This window comes from Geotrypetes seraphini, chromosome 3 (genome assembly GCF_902459505.1).
Source record: "Geotrypetes seraphini chromosome 3, aGeoSer1.1, whole genome shotgun sequence".
In the NCBI taxonomy this organism is placed as follows: domain Eukaryota; kingdom Metazoa; phylum Chordata; class Amphibia; order Gymnophiona; family Dermophiidae; genus Geotrypetes; species Geotrypetes seraphini.
This window is the reverse complement of record NC_047086.1, coordinates 369,899,997-369,924,982: the sequence shown is the minus strand read 5'-3', so window position 1 is coordinate 369,924,982 and position 24,986 is coordinate 369,899,997. Positions and strand designations below refer to the sequence as shown.

General features: G+C 40.3%; 1 protein-coding gene across 6 annotated transcripts in view; it reads right to left on the bottom strand.

Annotated features, from left to right (window-relative positions):
* Positions 1 to 24,986, bottom strand: part of LYST (lysosomal trafficking regulator) — a 295,950-nt gene that overhangs the window by 246,310 nt on the left and 24,654 nt on the right. For 5 of the 6 annotated variants that reach the window (XM_033936373.1, XM_033936368.1, XM_033936370.1 and 2 more), the window contains exons 2-3: positions 20,258 to 20,456; positions 12,874 to 12,964 (exon numbers count right to left, since the gene is read on the bottom strand). In XM_033936373.1, coding sequence (XP_033792264.1) covers positions 12,874 to 12,964; positions 20,258 to 20,449 — 283 coding nt within the window. In that variant the 5' untranslated portion in view covers positions 20,450 to 20,456. The remainder of the gene's footprint in view (positions 1 to 12,873; positions 12,965 to 20,257; positions 20,457 to 24,986) is intronic. The other variant, XM_033936369.1, reaches the window with a different exon arrangement.

Sequence of the window (24,986 nt, the reverse complement as noted above, 5' to 3'; positions counted from 1 at the left end):
TGAAGTAAATTTTGGACCTTTACAGCTACTCCTCTAATTTTTTTTTACCAGTCTCCTCACTTTATTAAAGTCTCTTTTTTGAAAATCAATTGCTAATGCATTGGATTTTCTGTGTATACTTACTCCAGTTATTAAATCAAATCTGATCATGTTATGATAATTGTTGTCAAGTAGCTCTAGCAAATTTATTGGAAAATGGATAAAAGGTGTTATGTGAAGCATACTTCACACATTTTACTTGGAGAAATAATACAAAGAAGAGGATGGGAAGTAAAGGAGCTACAGGCAAGAAGAGGACTTCTTCCCACATGTGATGGGACTGCAAAGAGGTACCAATATTCTGGAAAGTTATAACAGACCTCCAGAAGCAGCAGTCTCTCAAACCTGAAAGCTTATTATTGGATGCTCCTTTGGAAGGGTTCAAGCTTCTAAAGGGAAGTTTATCCAATGTGCATTGTGGCAGTAAGATGTATATAATAATTTTTATTGGATACATTATTCTTCACTATCCATATATAGACTGGGGTCAGTTCTATAAAGTGTGTCAAAATTTAGGTGTAAAAGGCAGCACACTGAGCTCAAAATTTATAATGGAATCTGGGCACTCAGATTCAGTTACAGAATACTAGCTTTAGCCAGCTGGTATAAGCCCAAACTTTAGGTGCATCCACTTATACTGTGTCAATAACAGGTAACTAAATTCCTAAATGTAGCATCTTAGTGCATAAATGCAAATATTTTATATCCTTGTTCACATCCCCTTACATTTACATATAATGCAACTTGAACACTCAAACCACTGAGCAAGCACTTATGAATGTCAAGTTTCATTCATGCTCATAATTACTAGTACAGGTACTCGTCAACTTACGACCTATTCAAGTTACGACTGTTCGACTTTACGACGCATTAACGACAGTTTCCCCAGCCAGCTGTTAGCAGCCCCAGTCTCCTGCACTCCCAAGACTCGCTACGCAGCAGTAATAATATAAAGAGGAGGAGGCGCCACAACGAACGTTCACCACAAAGGGGTTGTGCTCTGCTTGACTTAGAAAGTAAGAAAATGTTGATAAAATATGACTTTAAGATGATTACAATATCATTACCCTGTCTAAAACAGTACTCTTACATTAGTCTAACATAGGCCAACTTACGTCCCGATCAACTTACAACCTGTCAGTCGGAACTGAGCAGTAGTGGCTCGTGGCCAGTAGGGGGTGATGTTTATGGGACGGTAATGGAATGGACATTAGGACATGATAGTGCAGTATTTTTGTAGAGTTTTTCTACAAAAGGGCTGGTTTTTCGTATGATTCTGGGTAACTCTAGTTAGATAAAAGCATATGTGTAAGTTAAGGCCACACCCAATAGAAGCGTACAAAAAATTGGTGAAAAAAAATCTGAATATGGACGTAGTCAAAGCCAGAAAAACACACTACAGATTAATATTAAGGGAAAGGATAATAATATTCTTTTTATGTACTTTGCTATTAGGCTAGATCATGGAGGAAATCAGAATATACATGGACTCCATTTTGTTCTCTGTCTTTTCTATATCTTCTGTGTCTTGGACTCCATTTTGTGTCAGTGATTTTCTGTCTCTGTCAAGTCTTTGTTCAGAGTTTTTCCCGCTTTTAGCAACGTGGTTCTAATTGATACCAGATGTGCCTTAGGCTGGCTAGGAAGAAGTATCCCAAACTAAGATATAACATGCATTAAATATGAATGAAATACGAGTTATGAATTAAGTTATGAATGAAGGGCCCGAAAGTGTGTGATTATGTGTATGGCTGTGTATTGAACAAAAGAATGGGTTTTGAAAAAAACATATTATATATATTTGTAACCTAAAGAAATTCAAAGGGCACAACATCTGGAAATAATTAGCAGTCTCTAGCATAGAAAGGGGGGAAACAGCCCCTCCTTCTCTTTCTTCTTGTCCTTCAAGGCTGACCAATTTTCAGCACTGTTTGTAGGTAACATGAAACTTAGCTGACAGTCAGGCTGAGAACATTTCAGCACCCTTTTAACAAATGATTCTCTCATTGTAAAAAAGGGATCGGGACTGAGTGGGAAATTTTGGGAAAAGGACCTAAGGACGCAATGCAGATGCCCAGGGCCAAGGACATTGAACAACATCAAAAGCTTATACTTCTACATTTGGTATCCCTCAAGGTTCTATCTTATCCCCCCTTTTGTTTAACATTTTTCTTTCTCCTTTGTTAAGCATTTGTCAATCCATAGGCTTTACCCCATTTGCATACGCAGACGATGTTCAACTCATACACCCTTTAGATCCCAAATGCGACAACGAAATCAAATCCATCAATTAAAAATTAGAAATAATTCATTCTTGGTTAAATAAAAACAAATTATCTCTTAACATTAAGAAAACTAAAGCTGTATTATTTACTTGGAAAAATGATATAACTTTGTCAAATCAATTTATTCTTAATAATTCCACACTCAATCTAGTTCCCTCAGTTAAAATTCTTGGCGTTCTAATTGACGAAAAATTCACTTATCATGAACATATTTCTCTAACAGTTAGAAATTGCTTTTTTAAATTACGTCGTATTAGATCAATATCCAAATTTCTGACTCCAAAATCTGTTACAATACTGATCCATTCTTTAGTAATATCTAAACTTGATTATTGCAACGCTCTATTCCTTAACATATCATCAAAAGAAAAAAGGAGATTACAACTGATTCAAAACACCGCAATAAAGTTAATATATAATGCAAAAAAGTACGATCATGTTTCTCCGTTGTTGAAAGATTCTCACTGGCTGCCTATTAGCCATAGAATCACATTTAAAATAATGTTACTCATCTTCAAAACTTTAGCTTGTGAAGAACCCCAATTTATATCTAGGCTCTTGATACCCTATAATACTCAACGTTCACTTCGTTCCTCTAACCAAAACCTTCTCTCAGTTCCTTCCTTGAAGATTATTGGTACTAGAAGGGCAGATATTTTTTCAGTGACAGGTCCCCTATGGTGGAATGCCCTTCCCCAATATATTCGTGATGAAAAAGATGTTTTAATATTTAAAAAATCTTTAAAATCTTATCTATTTAGAGATGCCTTCAATGTTTAAAGCAGATTATGTTTTTTATTTTCTAATAGCTGAGATTTTTTATGTACCCTTACCTATCGTTTTTTCCCAATTTTCTATTTTAAACGAAATATGTAACTTTTAATTTTTCCATCCCAACTACTTGTTTGTTTTAGTCAAATGTTTATTGTTAATTTGTGAAACTCTTTTACCTTACTATATATTGTAATGTACATCGCTTAGTAATTTCAATAGGCGATAAATCAAATTCTGTTAATAAACTTGATAAACATTGTAAAAAAGGGATCGGGACTGAGAGGGAAATTTTGGGAAAAGGACCTAAGGACGCAATGCAGATGCCCAGGGCCAAGGACATTGAACGAGGTCACTGTAAAAGAGGGCTCAGGGCTGAGTGGGAATTTTTTGAAGAAGGTCACTGTAAAAGAGGGCTCAGGGCTGAGTGGGAATTTTTTTTGAAGAAGAACCTAAGGACAAATTGCAGGGGTCTAGGGCACAAATGAAATTGGCAAACAGGATTAACGGAGAACAACGGAATCCAGAGGGACAACCAAAAATGGGGAAACAGGCTGAGGACGAAACAGACACATCACAGGAGGATGACCGAGACGAGGCTCGGGGACTGGCAACTCACGAGGGGGTCGCCAGGAGCGCCAAACCACGAGGAAAACCAGCAAGAAGGGCGAACAACCGGGACTTACATTGCCTATACACTAATGCTAGGAGCCTAAGGGCCAAAATGGGAGAGCTGGAAGTTTTAGCCAACAAAAAGGGCCTAGACATAATAGGAGTCACAGAAACGTGGTGGACTGATGACAACAAATGGGATGTGGCTTTACCAGGGTTCAAACTCTACAAGAGAGATAGGCCACACAAAAAGGATGGAGGAATAGCGCTAAATATAAAGGATTCCATACCTTCAACCTGGATGGAAACAACAGCAAGGGCGGATGACTTGGAATCACTATGGGTTAAGCTATCCGGAGGACCTGGAGCAGACATAAAATTGGGTCTGTACTATCACCCACCGGGACAAACGGAAGAAATCGACCAGGATCTGGAGGCTGAACTGGGGCAGGTATGCAAAAGCGGAAGTGTGGTGGTGATGGGGGACTTCAACTACCCAGGAATAGACTGGAGTATAGGGCACTCAAACTGTATGAGGGAGACCAAATTCCTGGAGGTCACGAGGGACTGTTTCATGGAACAGCTGGTCACGGAACCGACACGGGGAGATGCCACTCTTGACCTAATCTTCACCGGACTAAGGGGACCCGCTAAAGAGGTGGCGGTACTAGCCCCACTAGGAAACAGCGATCACAACACGATCCAGTACAGGCTAGAAATTGGACCATCAAAGGTGAAAAGAACTACAACGACAGAACTGAACTTCAGAAAAGGGAATTATGATGCCATGAGGAAAATGGTGGGAAAGAAATTCAACGACACCGCAAGGAATATGGAGTCCGTAGAAAAAGCCTGGACCTTACTCAAGGGCATGGTGCACGAAGCACAAAACCGGTGCATCCCCAAGTTCAGGAAAGGGTGCAAAAAAAATAGAGCATAAAAACCCAGTGTGGATAACAAATGCAGTGAAAAAGGCGATAAGTGACAAGAAGGCATCATTCAAAAAATGGAAAAAGGAACAGTCAGAGGACAACCAAAAGGAGCACAAAAAACACCAAAAGGAGCATCACCGAGTGGTTAGGAAAGCAAAAAGAGAATATGAAGAGAGATTGGCGGGGGAAGCAACAAACTTCAAATCATTCTTCAGGTACGTCAAGAGGAAGCAACCAGCAAGGGAGGAAGAGGGACCCTTGGATGATGGAGACAGAAAGGGAGTGGTAAAAGAGGAAAAGGAGATAGCTGACAGGTTAAACAAGTTCTTCACTTCAGTTTTCACGAGGGAGGACACAACCAACATTCCGGAACCGGAAGAGATCGTAAAAGGAGATCAGGATGAAAATCTGGTCCAACTAGAAGTGAGCAAGGTGGATGTCCTCAGGCAGATAGACAGGCTAAAGAGCGACAAATCGCCGGGTCCGGAAGGCATTCACCCAACGGTACTAAAGGAACTAAGGAACGAAATAGCTGAGCCACTTCAACAAATATGCAACCTATCCTTAAAAACTGGAGAGATTCCGGAAGACTGGAAAATAGCAAATGTCACGCCCATCTTCAAGAAAGGCTCCAGGAAACTACAGGCCGGTGAGCTTGACCTCGGTCCCGGGAAAGATGGAAGCGCTGATTAAGGACAGCATCTGGGAACACATCGAAAACACTGGGCAGCTAAAGCCGAGCCAGCATGGCTTCTACAAGGGCAGGTCATGCCTCACAAACTTATTATACTTCTTTGAGGGGGTAAACAGCCAGGTGGATAAAGGGGAATCTATAGACATCATTTACCTTGACTTCCAAAAAGCCTTCGACAAGGTACCACACGAAAGACTGCTAAGGAAGCTATGGAACCACGGGGTGTAAGGGGAGGTCCAACGATGGATCAAAAACTGGCTGGCGGACAGGAAACAGAGGGTTGGAGTAAAGGGCCATTACTCAGACTGGCAATGGGTCACGAGCGGAGTTCCGCAGGGGTCGGTGCTGGGACCGCTCCTGTTCAATATATTTATTAACGACCTGGAGGCAGGAACAGAATGTGAGGTTATTAAATTTGCGGATGACACCAAACTATACAGCAGGGTTGAAAACACGGAGGACTGCAAAGATCTCCAAAAAGATCTGACAGCGCTGGAAGAGTGGGCCAGAAAGTGGCAAATGAGCTTCAACATAGGGAAATGCAAGGTCATGCATGTAGGGAAAAAGAACCCGATGTTTACTTACAAAATGGGGGGGGGAGGGGGTGAGTAACCTTGAAAGAGACCTGGGAGTGATGGTAGACACATCATTGAAGGCGTTGGCACAGCGCGCCACAGCCTCAAGGAAGGCAAACAAAATGTTGGGCATCATTAAGAAGGGTATCACGTCCAGGAAGAAGGAAGTCATCCTACCACTGTACCATTCAATGGTGCGCCCGCACCTGGAGTACTGCGTCCAGTACTGGTCGCCATACCTCAAGAAGGACATGGCAGTACTTGAGAGAGTCCAGAGAAGAGCAACTAAGCTAATAAAGGATATGGAGGACCTCTCATATACTGACAGACTGAAGAAGCTGGGGCTTTTCTCCCTGGAAAAGCAGAGACTTAGAGGGGACATGATAGAAACCTTCAAGATCATGAAGGGCATAGAAGAGTAGACAGGGACAGATTTTTTAAATTATGGGGAACCACAAGTACAAGGGGGCACTCAGAGAAATTGAAAGGGGGAAGGTTTAGAACAAACGCCAGGAAGTTCTTTTTCACCCAGAGGGTGGTGGATACATGGAATGCGCTACCGGAGGATGTGATAAGCAGGAGCACGCTACAGGGCTTCAAAGAAGGTTTGGATAGGTACCTGGAGGACAAAGGGATTGAGGGGTACAGATAGGAGTAGAGGTAGGTTATAGGGATAGGATTAGAGGATTAGAGGCAGTTAGAAAATTAGTCAGGGGCACTGTTCAGGCAATTAGGCCTGATGGGCCGCCGCGGGTGCGGACTGCTGGGCAAGATGGACCTCTGGTCTGCCTCAGCGGAGGCAACTTCTTATGTTCTTAATATACCTTTGTGACAAGGATGCAAGGAATATTGTATATGTTATAAAATGTAAATGTATATTCAGAAATGAATGTAAATAATTTCTGAAACTTTTAAACATATAAGAGGAATTTCTTTGTCTAACTTTAAAGACCACTTCTGTTTTTGGTTGGCCCATGGGCTAATGATGTCACACTGGGCTAAAGTTAAATAATGGGGTGTTTCAAAATATTGAACTGAGCTCGTTATCAGAAGGCCAGCATTTTGGCAACTATAACGAACTCCCACTAATGCAACTGCTAACGCAATTATGCTTTATTCTTTTGGTTTCATGATTGAACAATAAAAACAATAACATTACTTTGGTAACTTTGCGTTAGCGTCAATTTTTCATGTTTTTTGTTATTTTTCACACCTTGAGTGAAAGCTAGTAGCTTAATTGGCAGCTGCAGCTTTATGAGTGCGCAGGCGTCCAATTCCCATGCTCAGAACCAACTGCGGTCGTAAGTTGACGAGTATCTGTATTCTATAACTTTAGCACACAATGACACTTACATTTAGGTGCCAAGGTTATAGAATTAGGGGGGTTAGGTATAAACATTTATGGTGCATTTGTCATATGAGCAAGATTATGACATTAAACAGCAACAGCTAACTCAATTCTAATTGTACAGGAGGCCTCTGAACACAGATCAAAAACAAAGAGGAACAGGTTGGACAAGGGTGGGGTTAGGAGTGAGAAGGTGGGGTAATGCAGAAAAAAATATTGGAGCCTGTGTTGATGTTTGAAACCTAAGGCTTTGCATTGGTTATATAATGCCAATGAAATTATTTATTTCCTTAGTTTAATTTACATCTTTTTCTTTATATACTGCCTGCAAGTCCAAAAGTACATTCAGACACAGTATGCACTTTTCTGTCCTTCAAGGGCTCAACATTTAAATTTGTAACTGAAGCAATAGAGGGTTAAGTGATTTACTCAAGATCACAAGTTTGCTGAAATGGGAGTCGAACCAAGTTCCCTTAGTTCTCAGCCCACTGCACTGCTGTGTAAACTGTTTCTGGTGTGGTTCCAAATAAAGTGCAAATTAAAAAAGAAAAGTGAGAAAGCACATTATGAGGAAGTTGATGGATGCCTGGAACAGACTTCTAGTGGAGGTTACAAGCCCCAAAGCAATGGAAGAGTTCAAAAGCATGCATAGAGAATCTTAGTACAAGAAGATGAAAACAAATCTATTAACACCCAAGATAAAATAACAAATAAGCACAAATGGGCATAATGGGTGGGCCATCACAGTCCTTTTCTGCCAACATGTTCTATGTTTTACAATTTCTACCATGAAAAAGATATAGAAGGCTTAGGTATAATTTTAAGACAAGATTTCACTACTGTAGAACGCACTCAAGTATAAAGAGGAGATAACATAAGAGCCACTGAGCCCAGCAATAGACAGTGCAGACTGAAAATACGCAGCAGATTTCAAAATGAGATCAATTTTCCATAGCTCCTTTCCAGTTCAGTAATTATGGGTTGGTTTGTTGTTTTTTTACTCCAGTGTCATCTCTTTTTCTCAGCACTAACATCAGGCTCTCTAACCTATACATCCAATCCTCAGTTACAGTAGCCACAGGTTATAGATTATTAATAACAGAGTAGCAGTTTCAAGTTTGAGCTCTTTCAGAACCATAGGGTGAATGCCACCCAGTCCTGGTAATTTGTGGCTCAAATTTGTCAATTACTCTAGTGCAGTGGTCTCAAACTCAAACCTTTTGCAGGGCCACATTTTGGATTTATAGGTATTTGGAGGGCCGCAGGAAAAAATAGTTAATGCCTTATTAAAGAAATGACAATTTTGCATGAGGTAAAACTCTTTAGAGTTTATAAATCTTTCCTTTTGGCTAAGTCTTAATAATAATATTATAATTTATAGCTAAAGAGACATATGATCAAGAAACTGTTTTATTTTACTTTTGTGATTATGATAAACATACCGAGGGCCTCAAAATAGTACCTGGCTGGCCGCATGTGGCCCCTGGGCCACAAGTTTGAGACCACTGCTCTAGTGCATCTTCTAGATGTGCTTTAGTTGCTCCAAAATCACCACCACCAAAGGATGTTATTGGCAACATCTTCCTTAGTAAAAATTGAGGCAAAGAAATCATTTTGGTTTTCTGCTATTACCTTATCCTTCCTAACCACTCCCTTTACCTTTCGGCCATCCAGTGGTCTAGCCGAATCCCTCACTGCCTTCTTGCTTTGGATTTACTTGAAAAAAAGATTTTTTTAGCATTTTTGTTCTAATGATGATGAATTTGACTGCATAGGGATTACTACTTGCCTAGTGGCCCCACCACCATTTCCCCTAGCACCAGATCTTGTGTATCAGTAAAGATGAGATCTAAAGCAGTGGTTCCCAACCCTGTCCTGGAGGACCACCAGCCAGTCGGGTTTTCAGGATAGTCCTAATGGATATCTCTCTCATGCATATTAGGGAGGCAAAACTTCGAGTGGAAGAAATTCTGGCAAAAAACATTAAAAAGGAAGACAAATCCTTCTTCAGGTATATTAGTGACAGAAAAAGGAACACAGGCGGGATAGTACACCTTAGAAGACTGGACGGAAGTTACGTGGAAGCAGATTCCGATAAAGCCGAACTACTGAATGAATACTTCTGCTCAGTCTTCACCTGTGAGGCACCGGGACACGGTCCGCAGTTGAAGGCAACACAAAGCACAGAAGACCCGTTTCAGAATTTTGAGTTCACACCAGGTGAAGTTTACAGTGAACTGGCTAGACTCAAGGTGAACAAAGCCATGGGACCAGACAATTTGCACCCAAGAGTGCTCAGAGAATTGAGCGATGTCCTGGCGAAACCGTTGGCTGAGCTATTCAATCTCTCCCTAAGTAAGGGGAAAGTTCCCCTGGACTGGAAATTAGCTAATGTCATTCCTCTGCATAAAAAGGGTTGCAGGGCAGAGGCTGCGAATTATAGACCGGTGAGTCTCACATCAATAGTGTGCAAACTCATGGAAACACTAATTAAAAGCAAATTGGACACGATCTTGAATGAAGGGAATCTTCGGGATCCCAGTCAGCATAGATTCACCAAGGGTAGGTCCTGCCAATCCAATCTCATCAGCTTCTTTGACTGGGTAACAAGAAAGTTGGACTTGGGAGAGTCTTTGGACGTCGTGTACCTGGACTTCAGTAAAGCTTTTGACAGTGTCCCAAACGCAGGCTGCTAAGCAAGATGGAATCGATGGGGTTAGGAGAGACACTAACTGCATGGGTCAATGATTGGCTGAGTGGCAGACTTCAGAGGGTGGTGGTTAATGGTACCCTCTCTAAAACATCAGAGGTGACCAGTGGAGTGCCGCAGGGCTCGGTCCTGGGTCCACACCTTTTCAACATATTCATAGGGGATCTGACTCAAGGGCTTCAAGGTAAAATAACACTATTCGCCGATGACGCCAAACTATGTAATATAGTAAGTGAATGCAGTTTACAGAATTATATGGCGCAGGACCTGCTTACATTGGAAAGTTGGTCCTCAACCTGGCAGCTAGGCTTCAATGCTAAGAAATGTAAGGTCATGCACCTCGGAAGCGGAAATCCATGCAGGACGTACTTCTTGAACGGAGAAACTTTAACTAGGACTTCAGCAGAACGAGATTTAGGAGTAATCATCAGTGCAGACATGAAAACTGCCAATCAAGTGGAGAAGGCTTCATCTAAGGCAAAGCAGATATTGGGTTGTATCAATAGAAGTTTCGTCAGCCGAAAGCCTGAAGTCATAATGCCATTGTACAGGGCCATGGTGAGACCTCATCTGGAGTACTGTGTGCAATTCTGGAGACCACATTACAGTAAAGATGTGCGCAGAATTGAATCGGTTCAACTGACGGCCACCAGGATGATCTCGGGGCTCAAGGGTCTCTCGTACGAAGAGAGACTGAACAAATTGCAGCTCTACACTCTTGAGGAACGTAGGGAGAGGGGAGACATGATCGAAACATTTAAGTACCTCACGGGACGTGTCGAAGTGGAAGATGATATTTTCTTTCTCAAGGGACCCTCGGCCACAAGAGGGCACCCGCTCAAACTCAGGGGCGGAAAATTTCATGGCGACACCAGAAAGTATTTCTTCACAGAGAGAGTGGTTGATCATTGGAACAAGCTTCCAGTGCAGGTGATCGAGGCAGACAGCGTGCCAGACTTTAAGAATAAATGGGATACCCATGTGGGATCCTATGAGGGTCAAGATAAGGAAATTGGGTCATTAGGGCATAGACAGGGGGTGGGTAAGCAGAGTGGGCAGACTTGATGGGCTGTAGCTCTTTTCTGCCGTCATCTTCTATGTTTCTATGTTTCTATAGTGCGTGCTACCTGAAAAACTACCGTCTGCTCAAGAGGAGGCGGTAGTGGCTAGCACGCGCGCTATTTCACTTGTTAAGTCCCTAACGTACCTTTGTAAAAGGAGCCTTAGTCAATCAATATGAGCCGGGGTAATTCAAAATTCACAGGCTACATATAAGCAGATCCACATAGAGCCATCTATATTATAATATTATAATATCATAAAAAAGAAAAAGTATCCCTCACGTGCTAAATGCCTCCAACAAGAAACAGTTTCCAACCTGATGGCTACAATTAATTATCACAGGTCCAACAGTCTCTTATGAAGTGGAAGGGGAAAAAAAAAAAAAAAAAAGCTATGAAGCCGAAAAACTCCACTAAAGTCAAATGTCCATCCAGTAATAAGTACATCTGCATAAATGTCTTTCAAAATCTTAGAAATATATGTGTACATCATCACAGATATTAATAATATAAAACTAGTTCAACTTATATTATAATATTTGTGAATGATGCACAGACACAAATATAAAATTTCTAAGAGCTGCCTGGGAGTGAACAGGAATTAGCTACAAGATAGTGAATGGAGGACAGCTAGGAAGACACCATTTAAATGCAAAACAATTTCTACCAAATAGTAACCAGCTGTCACTTGAAATTTTGTTAATTTTGTTTGTTTACAAAAGTTGGATAGCTCTAGGTCTAATAGATGCTGGCATTGTAATTTAGATGATGGGACTCTTGATCATTTACTTTTTTTTTGTCCCTTTGTCAATACCTTTTGGAAGGTAATTTGGTCCCAAATTAATTCATTGTTAGAAAATCATGTTGCCCTATCCTATGATACTATTTTATTTGGAACATCTATGAGATTCAAGAGTCAAATTTCGGCAAATAACAATAAACTTTTATTAATTATTAATTCAACATATTACTGGAAATTGGAAGGATTATACTAAACTTAATTATACCTTTTGGTGGAATTCAGTTTGTCATATTTATAAAATGGACAGAGTGCTTGCTCTTCAGCAAGGAAGTTATAATAGATTCAAAAAGATTTGGTGGCCATTGATTGCATATTCTAATGATTAGACACTTTGGACACCTTGTTATTACATAGGAATATAATTAGTGTGGGGATGGGGAGGTATGTTATGTGATTTAATGAATTTATTATTGATGATTGTGTTGGGTGGGGGAGGGGAGTCTTTTTTATATGTAATGGATAATAATTGTTAAGAATGTCAAGTAATTTGTACAAATTATATGATTGAATATTGTACACTTGTTGCAAGAGTAAAAAATGAATAAAGAATTATAAAAAAAAAAAAAAGCAATTTTGTTAAGCTTTAAGTCATGAATCTGTCACATCTGAGTCCCTAAAGGAAAATGCTAGTAACACTTAGGGCTCCTTTTACGAAGGTGCGCTAGCGTTTTTAGCGCTTGCTACCCAAAAAACTACCGCCTGCTCAAGAGGAGGCAGTAGTGACTAGCGCGCGTGGCTTTTTAGCGCACGCTATTCTGCGCGTTAAGGCTCTAACACACCTTTGTAAAAGGAGCCCTTAATGGCATATTAAATAAATGAAAGTGAACTTTAAAAATAATTATTCTTAACTCACATCCTAAGATTCGTAGCCCTGATGTTAAGAAAATAAGACTACAAATCCCAGCATACTCTTGGTGTTAGTAATTGGAATAAAAATGCCATGCCAAAATGTACTTTCAACATTGACTGTACAGTTAAAATAAACACTCCCTCAATTATTTTAACAGAAACTTATTTAAATGGAAGATTATTTTAAAAACATACCTGCCGATTTTTCTTCTTGGATGGGTATTTTCCATACCAGGGGTAGAAGTGACAATAAGAGCGTAAGTAACTCTTCTCTACATGTTAGATCCTATGTTGATAATAGAAAAAAAATATTTAAAATGCAAAGTCTTGTAACCTTACAAAACAGAAGCATTAATGTTAATGACTTCTAAATAGTACATTAGACAGCCTCGAGGCTTGCATTTAAAGCATCTCTTTTTTTTCTTGCAAACATTCCCTTTTCAGATTTCTCTCATAATATAGAGCTAGCCACTGTAGAAGATTCCCTGTCAAACCTCCCGAGTTTGAAAACTACATAAACCATTTAACTATATGCCCACCTTATCAAATACAGCCAAGCAGATGACCCACTTGGAATTTCATAATTCCTTGCAACTTTTTCTACAAATATTAGCTATCCAAACCTTTCATGTTGAAAGAATTTCTCACCAAAGTGAGAACAAAACCATTAAGTGGAAAGTAAAAGTAAACAGCTTCTCTTGGATGGAAAGCAGATGTTACAACTAGCACATCCAATTTCATCTTTACGAGTGAAGACCAAAATAGAAAAAATACATCGGGTCCTTTTGCAAAGTTACAGTCAAAAGAGGCTTTAATGGACCCTTATGTAGACTTTCCCGAACATTGTACCATGGCCAGAAAATGGCCAATTATTGATTTTCTGAATTAATGACCAGGCGCTAATGTTGCCATTTGTTCATGAGCCCTTATTGCCATCTATTTTGTAGGGTTCAGGTGCTAATCTCTTCTAATCAATTAGGGCACAGCAATGTAGATGCACTGATTAGAGCAGAAACACTCACTCTCTGACCCCCGGACATGCTTCCTTCCCCAAAAATTTTACAATACTGTATTTTTTTACGTGTGCACATTTGGAATGCACCTCAGTGCATCCAGGATAAGTCCTTTGGATTAGTCTAATGGTTTGTGCGGTGACCTAAGAACTGGAGGAACCAGGTTCAACTTCCACTATACCTTCTTGTGACTCTGGGCAAGTCACTTAACCCTCCATTGCCCCATATTACATATGTATAATATATAAACCGCTTTGATTGTAACCATAGAAAAGTGGTATATCAAATCCCATCCTTTCCCTAAACTGTAGAAAGAATGCACTAATGCTTACCAAAACTTAGTAAAATAAGAGCCCATTCTGCTTAATAAAATAAACTTTAGTATATAAAATTTAATTTTAAGTTACATAAAAACTAATGTCCTTGTCTCTAATGTGCTCTCCTTAGATAGTAGATTAATCAGCCACCCAAATGGGCAACATCACAGTCTTTCTCAGAGCTACTGAGGGTATGAGTAGTATGAGGGCATGAGTATTACAGATAATCAAGCAGTCTCTGCCACCAACAAGCAGGGCAATCAGCTACAGAAGAGGGAAATGCAACAAAAAGGGAAGATAAAAACGAATGGACTTGATATCATAATGCTTTGGGGGGGGGAAAGGTAACTGTGAGAAGAAGATACTCCTAAATATGGGGCCTAAAGGAAATGGAGTTTGAATTTAACTCTGACACCCTGGTGGAAAGACCAAATCTACTGATGATGCTGGGAGTCAGCATCAAAAAAATAAAAAAGGGATGTAAACATAAGAACAGAAGGTCATGATTAGAGAATGGCACGGAGACCATTAACTGCGATAAACTGTGGTCACTGCAGTAAATCCATAGGAATGGAGACATTTGCAACTGATTTACCGCAGGAATGGGGACAAGACCTTTCACCGCCCCGCGGGAATGGGGACAAGATCTTTTATTGCCCCGTGGGAGCGGTGAAAAGTCTTGCTCCTGTGGTAAAAAAAATTGTGCCTGTGTTAGACTCGGCATCTCCTCCCCAGCTCCTCTTGCACCTATTTTACCTTCAGGAGCCAGCCATGCCATGATGAAGACAGAAGGAACCCAAAGCCTGAGACCAATGTGATTTGAAGAATAAAATTACCAGACAACAAAATGTAGAAAAAAAAATAATTTATTTTATATTTTGTGATTAGAATATTTCAGATTTGAAATATGTATCCTGCTAGATCTGGTATTAGGCATAACTGGGGAACACAAAGCCCAGGCTGTGCTTCTTTAGCTTCCAGCTGGCTTAGGGCTCTTTTCTCTGACCAGGGGGCAGTTGCCCTAGTTGCACTCCCCTAACACTATTCTTGCCATGTGTGACTGAAGTATTCTGTTAGCTTGATTTTTCTATGTAACATTCTGTAGTAATTTGGTTTGTTCAGTTTTCACAATAGTGGAGGGGATATTTGTGAAAGGGAGGGGAGACAGGGGTTTTGTTGATTCTTGCTCTGTATTATTTGTGCTTATAAAATGACAATTGTACAGAATAGTCTCTTTTTATACTTTAATAAAATAAGTTCAGTATAAAATCATAACTATTCGAGGCTTGTGCGGATGGGATCTGACAGTTTGCAGGATGGGGCCTAAGCTCATGGGGATGGGACAGGGACATGGACCGAGCTTGTGGGCACAGGGATGGGGACGAGCTCACAGGGATGGGGCGGAAATGGTGATAAATTTTTCCCCATGTCATTCTCTAGTCATGATGCAGCCTTGCAACAGACGCCCATCTCATACGGGCAACTTCTCCAAATGGGATACGTTTTATAATTCCATGACAGGAATGAACCTTGCTCCTAAGCCAGGATATGTGGAGTATGACCTCAGTCTTTCAAATTTACTGCTAACGCTCACAGTAGAATTTCCATCTTACCAAATATATCCTTTTGAGTTTGTAAGATATAACATGTAAAAACAACCTATCTAGATGTGCTCAGAAAATCTTTTTGATCACGCATATGGCATGCAAAATGATGAAAAATATTTCTGTATCTTTTTGCTACATTTCTTGGTCTCAGACTGTATTTCTTGGTACTTGAGAATCTTCTTACTCTCCATGCAATTCAACACCTCTGATTTTCTTTCCAGCTTTTTATGCTAAACAAGTACAGCGCACAGAAAGGAATAAAAATATACAGAAAAGCCAATGACACCCACAACAGTCAAGAAAATAAGCAGCACCCCCAAGCAACCCCAACCCCAACCCCAAACCTCTCCCCTTCCCAAAAACCATCTCTCCCCCCACCCCATCTACTAACTAAGAAGATGTTAAAAAAAAAAAAAAGACCCATAAGGCTTTGGCACTTATAGTCCTCTGAGTTCGCAAGCTCCCCACCCACTCCTCCTTTCCCCCATACACAATCTAATACACTGAGGAACCAAACCTATTAACACAACTACAGGAATGTATTAGGCTGCATACCCACAAACCAGAAAATATTAAAAATCAGGCTTCATCCCTGTGGGGACAGGGATTGGTATATGGATTCCAAATCTGCAAAAAAGGATTGCTTATGTTTAAGAGAGCCCCGAACATCTCTTGCCTCCCATTAGCCAATAGATGTACTTTATTCCTCCAGTGCCAATATGTTGGAGGAGTTGCCTGCATCCATGATTGCAAAATATAATTTCATGCCAAGAATGTACTTTAACTTACAGATTTTGAATTGTCCTACTTATCTAAATTTGTTTAAAAATTATCTACATAATTCCAAAAGGTACCAGAAGATGGACTCTCCTCGAGCAGTAAAACATTTTTTGTTTCATCTCAGGAAGAGAAAATGATTAGAAGAATACGGACATTTTTTTAACTTGGGACTGTTAGAGAAATCAGAATGGAAAAGGATAGCACAACCACTTTACTGGTAACTTTTGTATTCTCTCAAGACAGAGATATACTCTTTTTCCAACACCATAATACATGGGGGAATAAAATCTGGCAGTTTCCAGATGTTTGAAACAGCACACTGGTACACTGATGGGAAGTTTTGGCAAAACATGGAAAGGCAATTTGAGGGGGGATCATCTTTCTGGTTAGATTTCATTGTAAATAGATTCTAAAAATAAAAGAAGTGAATTGTTGTGTTTTTTTTTTACAAACTGTCTCAATTAAGGTTCTTTCTGAATTCTAAGAAATGAGGATACATCCTTGGTATTTTTAGGTTGGGAGTTGAAAGTGGAGGTTGGTGGCTTTTGGGATAAACTTTCTTATTTTCACAGCTAACGATTATCCTGTTCTCGGGATTTCCTTTAAAAAGTGCCTAGTAATAAGGTTATTTATTTTCTTTTTTTTTACTATGAGGCCAAGGCAAGAATTAGACACTGCCATCAGCAGACCAATTCTACTATCACAGCCAGGCCACCACTGTAGCAACCACTGAGCAAAAATTCTGACCTGACCATAAAGGACAACTACCAAAAATGCAGCACCCAACTCCAGTTTCACAGACTGTGGAGAAGGTGGAAGCTGCTATACCCAATGTAACATAACCTCTACAAACCTCCACATAACCTCTATAAACTGTCACCGTAATACCCAAGATAGAGTATCTAAAGGCCTGCTTAAGTAGCTATTCAACCTGTAATGGGTATAGTGGTCTTCCTTGTCATCGCCAATACCAAGGCATCCACTTTACGGAATGTCAAAAGGTTCTACAAATCCTCTTGCAGGAGTGGATACAATCTAACTATATAGCTTTGGTGCCTTTGTGCACCAAATCAGAAGCTTCCCACTCAACCACAACCATTTGTGAAAGGGTTCAGTGGATTAGGTCTCCATCAGGTATGGTCACCCCTGAAATATGCTTGGGCCTTGATCACCTGATCAATAAGAGAAAGTAGCTCTTCTCTCCTGAAGAGCCTAATCACCAGTGATTTGCTGCCTTCTTCCTGCGAATGTTCTCCAGATATGGGTGAATAGACACTCAAGGAAGAGAGGTCCTCATTCCCCAGGTTTCCCTTTATAAGAAGGTGAACAGAATAAAGTCATCAATCCCACTGGAGTGTCCAAGCTGTTTGGTCCCGAGTCCTGACACCTGCTGAACCCAAAACCATCCCAGAGGGAATGAACTTGTGAGAGGCTAAAGCTGCTCGAATGCATTTGAAAGGGCACCTGTCCAAGGAAGGGCTCAAACTGAATTTTAAGACCTCTGGGACCCCATATAAGCTCTCAACCCTGGTTAAGGGCAAAAATCAACCTCTGCCCCCTCCCTCCTCCTCTTTGCTGCAGAAACCGTCATTGTCAAGGGCATATTGGACAGTATGAATGACCAGTCTAATATTATCAAACATTTGATGACCATGAATGAACCTCACCTGGTCCTCATGTTTTAAATCGGGCAAGTATCGTTGCAGGCGCTTTGCTAATAGTGTGTTTTAGTAAATATTTTGTAGTCAGTCCCTAGCAATGTCGCAATGGTGAGGGTCCTTTTCAGGCTTCAAAAGAAGTGTTAGTGCCACTAAGCACCACGAATGTGAGAGGGCATCTGTTTGATCCAAGAAATTAAAAACTTGACGTAAAAGGAGCCAGAATCTTACTAAAACATTTATAATAGCGGTTGAAAAACCCATACAGGCTGGGAGACTTTCCCAAAGGCACATCTTTTATGGCCCACTTGACCTCCTCTAGCTTTATAGGATGTGAAAGGTCCTCCCCTGTCGTCACATGCAAAGAGGGCAGATTGTGTCCAAAAAATGGTCCAATAGCTTCTACCAATGGGGTGTGATCTGGGGTATAAAGATCAGTATTATATTGTGTAAAGGTCTCACGGATAGACTCAGTAGAGATGCATAAAGTACCATCGGGCCCATGGACAGGCGGCATATAGTTATGCTCTGCCTGTGTTTTCAATTTGTGAGCCAACAGTCTGCTCGCCTTGTTACCAAATTCAAAACGAGTCTGCTGCACTCACTCCAGTTTTGAGGCCAGTGCCTCCAAATGTAATTTATGCAGATCCAAGTGTAATTCATGTTGCCGCTGAAACAGAGCTGGTGTGACCTTTCCCCCCCCCTTGACCCGGGCCTCTAGAGTGGTGATTTGGTGGAGCAAGGAGCTTTCCGTGCCCCAGACCACGGTGCACAGGTGAGCCTGTAAAGCTATCAAATGGCCATGCATCACTGCCTTGTGACCCTCCCAAAAAGTTGTCGGTGTAACGTCCCCAGTATCATTAGGCATAAGGTAATCCATCAATTCTTTCTTGATCTGAGCAGTGTGTTGAGGAGCCATTAGAAACCGTTGAGCTCCTTTTGGAAAACAGTATAGAAAATTGAATAAATAAATAAAATACAAAAGAGTATCATTAAAATGCCACGGAAGGCTTTCTGGTCTAATTCTGAAAGGGCAAAATCTAGAGTCAAGAGAGTGTGATCTGACCACGATCAAGGCAGGATCTTGACAGCCTCTAGCTTACCTAGAATTGAAGAGTCTCCAAACCAATAGTTTATACGAGAAAAGTTTTTCTGCCTGCCTTTTTGTTTCACTTTATTATTAAAGGAGACACAGACTGAAAAACTGAAGTGGTTTCCTTTTTTTTGTAAGATCAGCCCACCCCAGAGAAGGGGAGCAAGAGGGAAAAAAACCAGAGGCCACTACCAATTCTAGCACCTGAAGAGAGCCCGTAGTACAAGTTTAGAGCCACAGGAGGCAGGGCTACCCAAAACTCAACTGGGGGAACAATCCATGGATCAATCCCCACTAGTACTAGTTACAGACTGTACCTCAGAAACGCAGACTCCAGTTTATTAATAATAATAACAGTTTATATACCGCAATACCGTGAAGTTCTATGCGGTTTACAAAGATTAAGCGAAGGTACAAGTTGATTGAGCTTACGAGAGGTGGAAGAAAGTGATTAGTAGGACAAGAAAACCATTGTTGAGGAGAAAGTGATTAATAGGTCAGGGAATCATTGTTGAGGAGAAAGGGGCGAGAGGGTCAATTGTTTAGATACGTTAGGAACAGGTGTGTTTTTAAGATGCCTATCCTATTGCACCTATGGCCTGCACCATCTGCTGGAGGCAGAAAATACCAAAGTGTTCCAGGATGCTCCACTTCTTATAGCAGTGATTTCACTGACATAGTCAAATTTCTCTGCCTCTCACCTGCTAAAGGGGATATAACTCATTGGCCAGACTGATCTAGCAGAGTGATAAAAGAAATAATATTTGGGTTTTGACAGACAGGAGCTTAAGATAAAAACATGTAACTCTGTTGTAGTCTAGTACTAACCATAAACAATAGAATCTGATATATTAATCAGGTTACATACAGATTCATGAAGAAAAAAATGATTTTTTTTTTTTTTTGAGAAATTAACCCAGAGAGCCCAAGGAATGTTTACGGTTGGTTGGTGGGGAGGGGGGAAAGGGAAATGTTGGCACCAAAATACAAATTGTACAGGTAACACGGTAAACTCATTTACATAGAAACATAGAAACATGATGGCAGATAAAGGCCTGTATTATTAATTTCTTGTTAAGAATAACAAGAAATTGAATGATAAAACAGTTACCTGAATAACCATGCTGTTCAGTGTGTTCAGTAATAGAAATCCTCGTCCATGCACCAGGTACTGTCCAAGAACTGCCATGTGGCTTTCCTCTTCTTCATCTTCTCTGGCTTCTACCCTTTGGACCACTACATTGCATAGTTTGTTGACATCTGTCAAAAATTCACGTGCCAGTGAGTTACTGGCACTGTTCATGACTGAGCTACAAAGAAAAGAAAATGAAATATATTTTAAGAAAATACTATTCATATGCTTCCAAAAGCAAAGTATTACTTTTTTTGTGGACACTATTCTTTTGGCCCCTTGCCTCCACTGCTCAAAGCTTTGCTAACAAAGTTTAATTATGCACCTAACATTTGAGTCATTTTTCCCCATTCTTTTTTTATTCCAAATCCGATGCTCCTCATTTCTTCCTCTTACCACAACAAGCCCTTTAGGTCCCCTCTTTTCTTAAACCTTATCAAGTCTATGAAAATTCCTCTCAATATTCACCATTGTTGCCTTTAAACTAAACTAAAACTTAGTTTTACAGACCGAGTCATCAACCAAGAGGAGCTTGACTCAATTAACAATAATGTAATACATAATACATAAACTTGACAAGGAAACATAAACTGAAATAGTTAATTTCCAAAATGTTTAGCAAACAAAAAAGTTTTCAGAACTTTCTGGAATAAAGCATAAGAACCAAAACTTCTTAATATAAGTGGTAAACATTCCATAATTTGGTTAATTTAAAAGCAAAAGAATGACTAAATCTCTTAAAGGTTCTGAGAGAGGGAAATGTAAGTTTTAATTTTTGAGAACTTCTGGCAAGATGAGATCTATGAACATTCCAGTCTAAAGGAATCAAAGTAGCGAAAATTCCAAATAGGATCTTAAATGCAATACAAATGCACTTAAATTGAATTCTGAAATACACTGGAAGCCAATGCAATTCCTTGAACAGAGGGGTTATGTGGTTGAATTTACTCTTACCGAAAATAAGTTTAGCTGCAGTGTTCTGTATTAATTGAAGTTTCTGCAGACTGACCTTTGAAAGACCCAAATATACTGAGGGCCTCTTCTATTATTTGAAAGACCCAAATACACTGAGGGCACTAGCAGTTTCTAGCGTGGGGAGCCATGCTGAATGGCCCACGCTGCTCCCGATGCTCATAGAGTTCCTATGAGTGTCGGGAGCAGTGAAGGCCATTTAGCGTGGCTCTCTGCACTAAAAACTGCTAGCGCATTTTAATAGAAGAGGGGGTGAGTTGCAGTAATCCAACCTTGACAAAATGATTGATTGAAACAATACAGAGAAGTGTTGTTGGTGAAAGAGTGCTCTCACTCTTCTCAGACCATGGAGGCTGAAAAAAAACATTTTTTAAATAAGCAAGTTTAGTTGGTCCTTAAATGTAAGTGAAGAATCAATAACAATACCCAGTATTAACGAGGAAAACTCAATTTTCAAAGATTCTCCTAAGATCACAGCAGAAGGGAGAGAATCTAACTTTGGGCCAAGCCATAAAAGCTTAGTCTTGGCAGCATTTAATTTCATCTGGACCATCGTCGCCCAGGACTGAAGTTTGGTAATACAATGGTTAATATTGGGTATCAAATTATCAAGATTTGAATCAACCTGAAGTAATATGAAGATATCATCAGCATATGTTAGTAAAGTTTCTCAGGTATTCAAATCATAATGTTTCAATGAACTCATGTAGATGTTGAATAAGATTGGAGACAATGGAGAGCCCTGGGGGATACCACAGAGGGATCTCCATGATTCTGAATTGGAACCTTTCATATTGACTAAATAAGAGCGGGAAGATAGAAATTTGTCAAACCAGTCTAGAACAGTTTGATCAAGGTCAATTTCTCAAAGCAGGTAATGTAGAATATTGTGATTAACTACATCAAAAGCTGCAGAGAGATCGAACTGAAGTAAGATAGCGTGCTAACTGGACTGTAACTGTTGAATCTTAGAAAGAAGTGAAACCAGAAGAGTTTCTGTTCTGAAATCCAGGCTGAACCCATGCTGAAAAGGCAAAAGTATAGAAAATTTCTCCAGATAACTTGAGAGTTGGGTGGCAACAATTGATTCCATAAGTTTAGTTGAGAGGTATGTTGGCAATCAGTCTATAGTGGGAGGTAACAGTTGGATCGAGATCTTATTTTTTCAGAAGGGAAGTAAAGCAGCCTTAAAATCAAATCAATGTTTCCTACCTGACTAGTAATAAACAGCTCAGTCATTACCCTCTGTCAACAACTGTATCATCTGTGCTGCTTTGTTACCGAGCACTGAGGGAGAAACTGGCAGTCCAAAACTTTGGGTGCTTTAGAGTAGTGGTTCCCAACCTTGTCCTGGAGGACCACCAGGTCAGTTGAGTTTTCAGGATAGCCCTAATGAATATTCATGAGAGATATCTGCATATAATGGAGGTGCCAGGCTTGCAAATCTGCTCCATGCATATTCATTATGGCTATCCTGAAAACCCAACTGGTCTGGTGGTCCTCCAGGACAGGGTTGGGAACCACTGCTTTAGGGTGACATCATTACCTACTATAAAACTGATGCCGGCTCCTGAGGCCTAGCAACAGCTCAGCCATTAACCTCTACTATCAACTGTATCATCGGGCATGTGCTGCCTCCTAACATGCACCGAGGGAGGAACTGGCAGTCCAATGCTTCTCGTGCTTTGGAGCAACCTGCTGTAAAGCTAACGCTGGCTCCTGAGACACTGCGCCTCAAGCATCAAGCCAAGGGGCATACCAAAGGGGGATGCCCTGCCCCTTTGCATACCTCTTTATATGAATTTTGAAACCTAGTATAGGACAACAAGCTAAGGGCTCCTTTTACAAAACCATAGTCTGCGATTTCAGCAATTGTTGGTGAGATAAGTTCTTTGTTTTATAATGTGTTTTGGGGCTCAACCCATTCCTGTGTTGTGGGGGAGAAGAATGGAACACTCTAGTTCTGGATGGAAAGCAAGACATTGTGTTGTCTCCATTGCTCAAGTACACTCCCCTGTTCAATCATTTCAGCTTAAGGCTGATTTACTTACGGCCTCTTTTACAAAGCCGCGCTAACGACCCCGAAGCCCATAGAGATTTAAAGGGCTTTGGGACTGTTGCCGCACGGCAGCTGCTAGTGCGGCTTTGTAAAAGAGGCAGTTAATATAAGAGCTGTAAGCAATAAGAAATGTATGTTGCAAGACTGGATTTTGGATTATGGTCTATGGCTTCCACAACTTCATGTTATTGGAACATAAGTATGCAAAACTTACTCCAAAACAGAAAAAAAATGTCTTCAAATTTGGGAGGTTAATAGCTCCGAGGAAGACGTCCACAGTCTGGTATGGCAGGCTTGCACTATGAAGGAGGCAGCTGCTGCAGCTTTGATACCTAAAGCTAGCACTTCAAACTGTCTTTTCATTATTGCATCCACTCTATGGTCCTGCGCATTAAGGTGGTCCCAAAAAAAATTTAACACATTTTGTTTGTCCACAGGAGTCTTAGGGCCTCTTCTATTAAACTGTGCTAGCAGTTTGTAGCGTGGCCCTTAGTAAATATGAACACAGCAACTTATAACTGCTATATAAGGCATAGTTACAAAGTTAGAACATTAGATGTCTGTGTAAGAAAACATTAATTGCCATGCATTATACTTTAAATAAAAGTGCAACATTCAATTTGAATTATCATTTTATGCTCCCAAAAGTTTAAGCAAATACTTTAACACAACTACAGACATTATATACCAAACTCAAAATGACTTTGCAATTTGCTTCCTAAATTCAAAACCGTGTTCATGTGAGAATGAGTCATCACTAGTTAAGTAACTGCTTTCTTCAAATCAATTTATCAGTGAAGGAAGATGACAGTTTATGCATTTATGCAAGGGCTGAACAAATCCCAGGTGGTAGATTGCCATGGCAACTAAAAACTATCCTCTGCCATCTGGGATTTTCCTGCTCTGCATACAAAAGGTTTGTAGGTTTTATTTATTAATTCTTTTTTTAACTATAACTTAAAATAACAGGAGCATCCTGTTTTCTGCATCACATACAGGAGCCACCTTTTCAAAATGATTGAGTGTGCTCAACTCGCATATATATTACGATGTTTGTAGAAAGAAAATCGGAGTATGGTGGGGTCATAGGCACAACTAGCCAGGTTGTATTTAAACATAGAATAATGCAGATAGTGTACATACTGGGAGAACTTGTGGCTAAAAGAAGAGCTGGGGAAGCAGTTAATGTCTCATCAGTCTGCCTCCCTAACCCCAACCCATCCCTACCAGTTTACCTCACTTTTCTTCTCCTCCCTACGCCCTCCCATCCATAGCCATATTAAATCCAGTCCAGTCTAGCATATCTATACCATCCATACTCAGCTGGAATTACTTATTTTTCTCAAAAAGGGAAATGTTCCTCTCTATTCCTCGAGACTTGATCCTTGCCATTACAAAGCATTTTTCAGAAAACTGCATCACAAACTGCCACCTCCTTTATGTCCCTTCAGTAAAACAATTTATTTATCCTGGTAATAATAGGGCAGAAGGATGGCAAAATGCCAGCTATTCCCTACCCTTAGAAACACAGAAACATGATGGCAGATAAAGGCCAAATCCATTCGCAGTATCCACTATTTACTCCTCTCCATAAGAGATCCCATGTGCCTGACCCAAGTTTTCTTGAATTCAGACAGTCTGTCCGCACCACCTCCTCCGAGAGACTATTCCATGCAT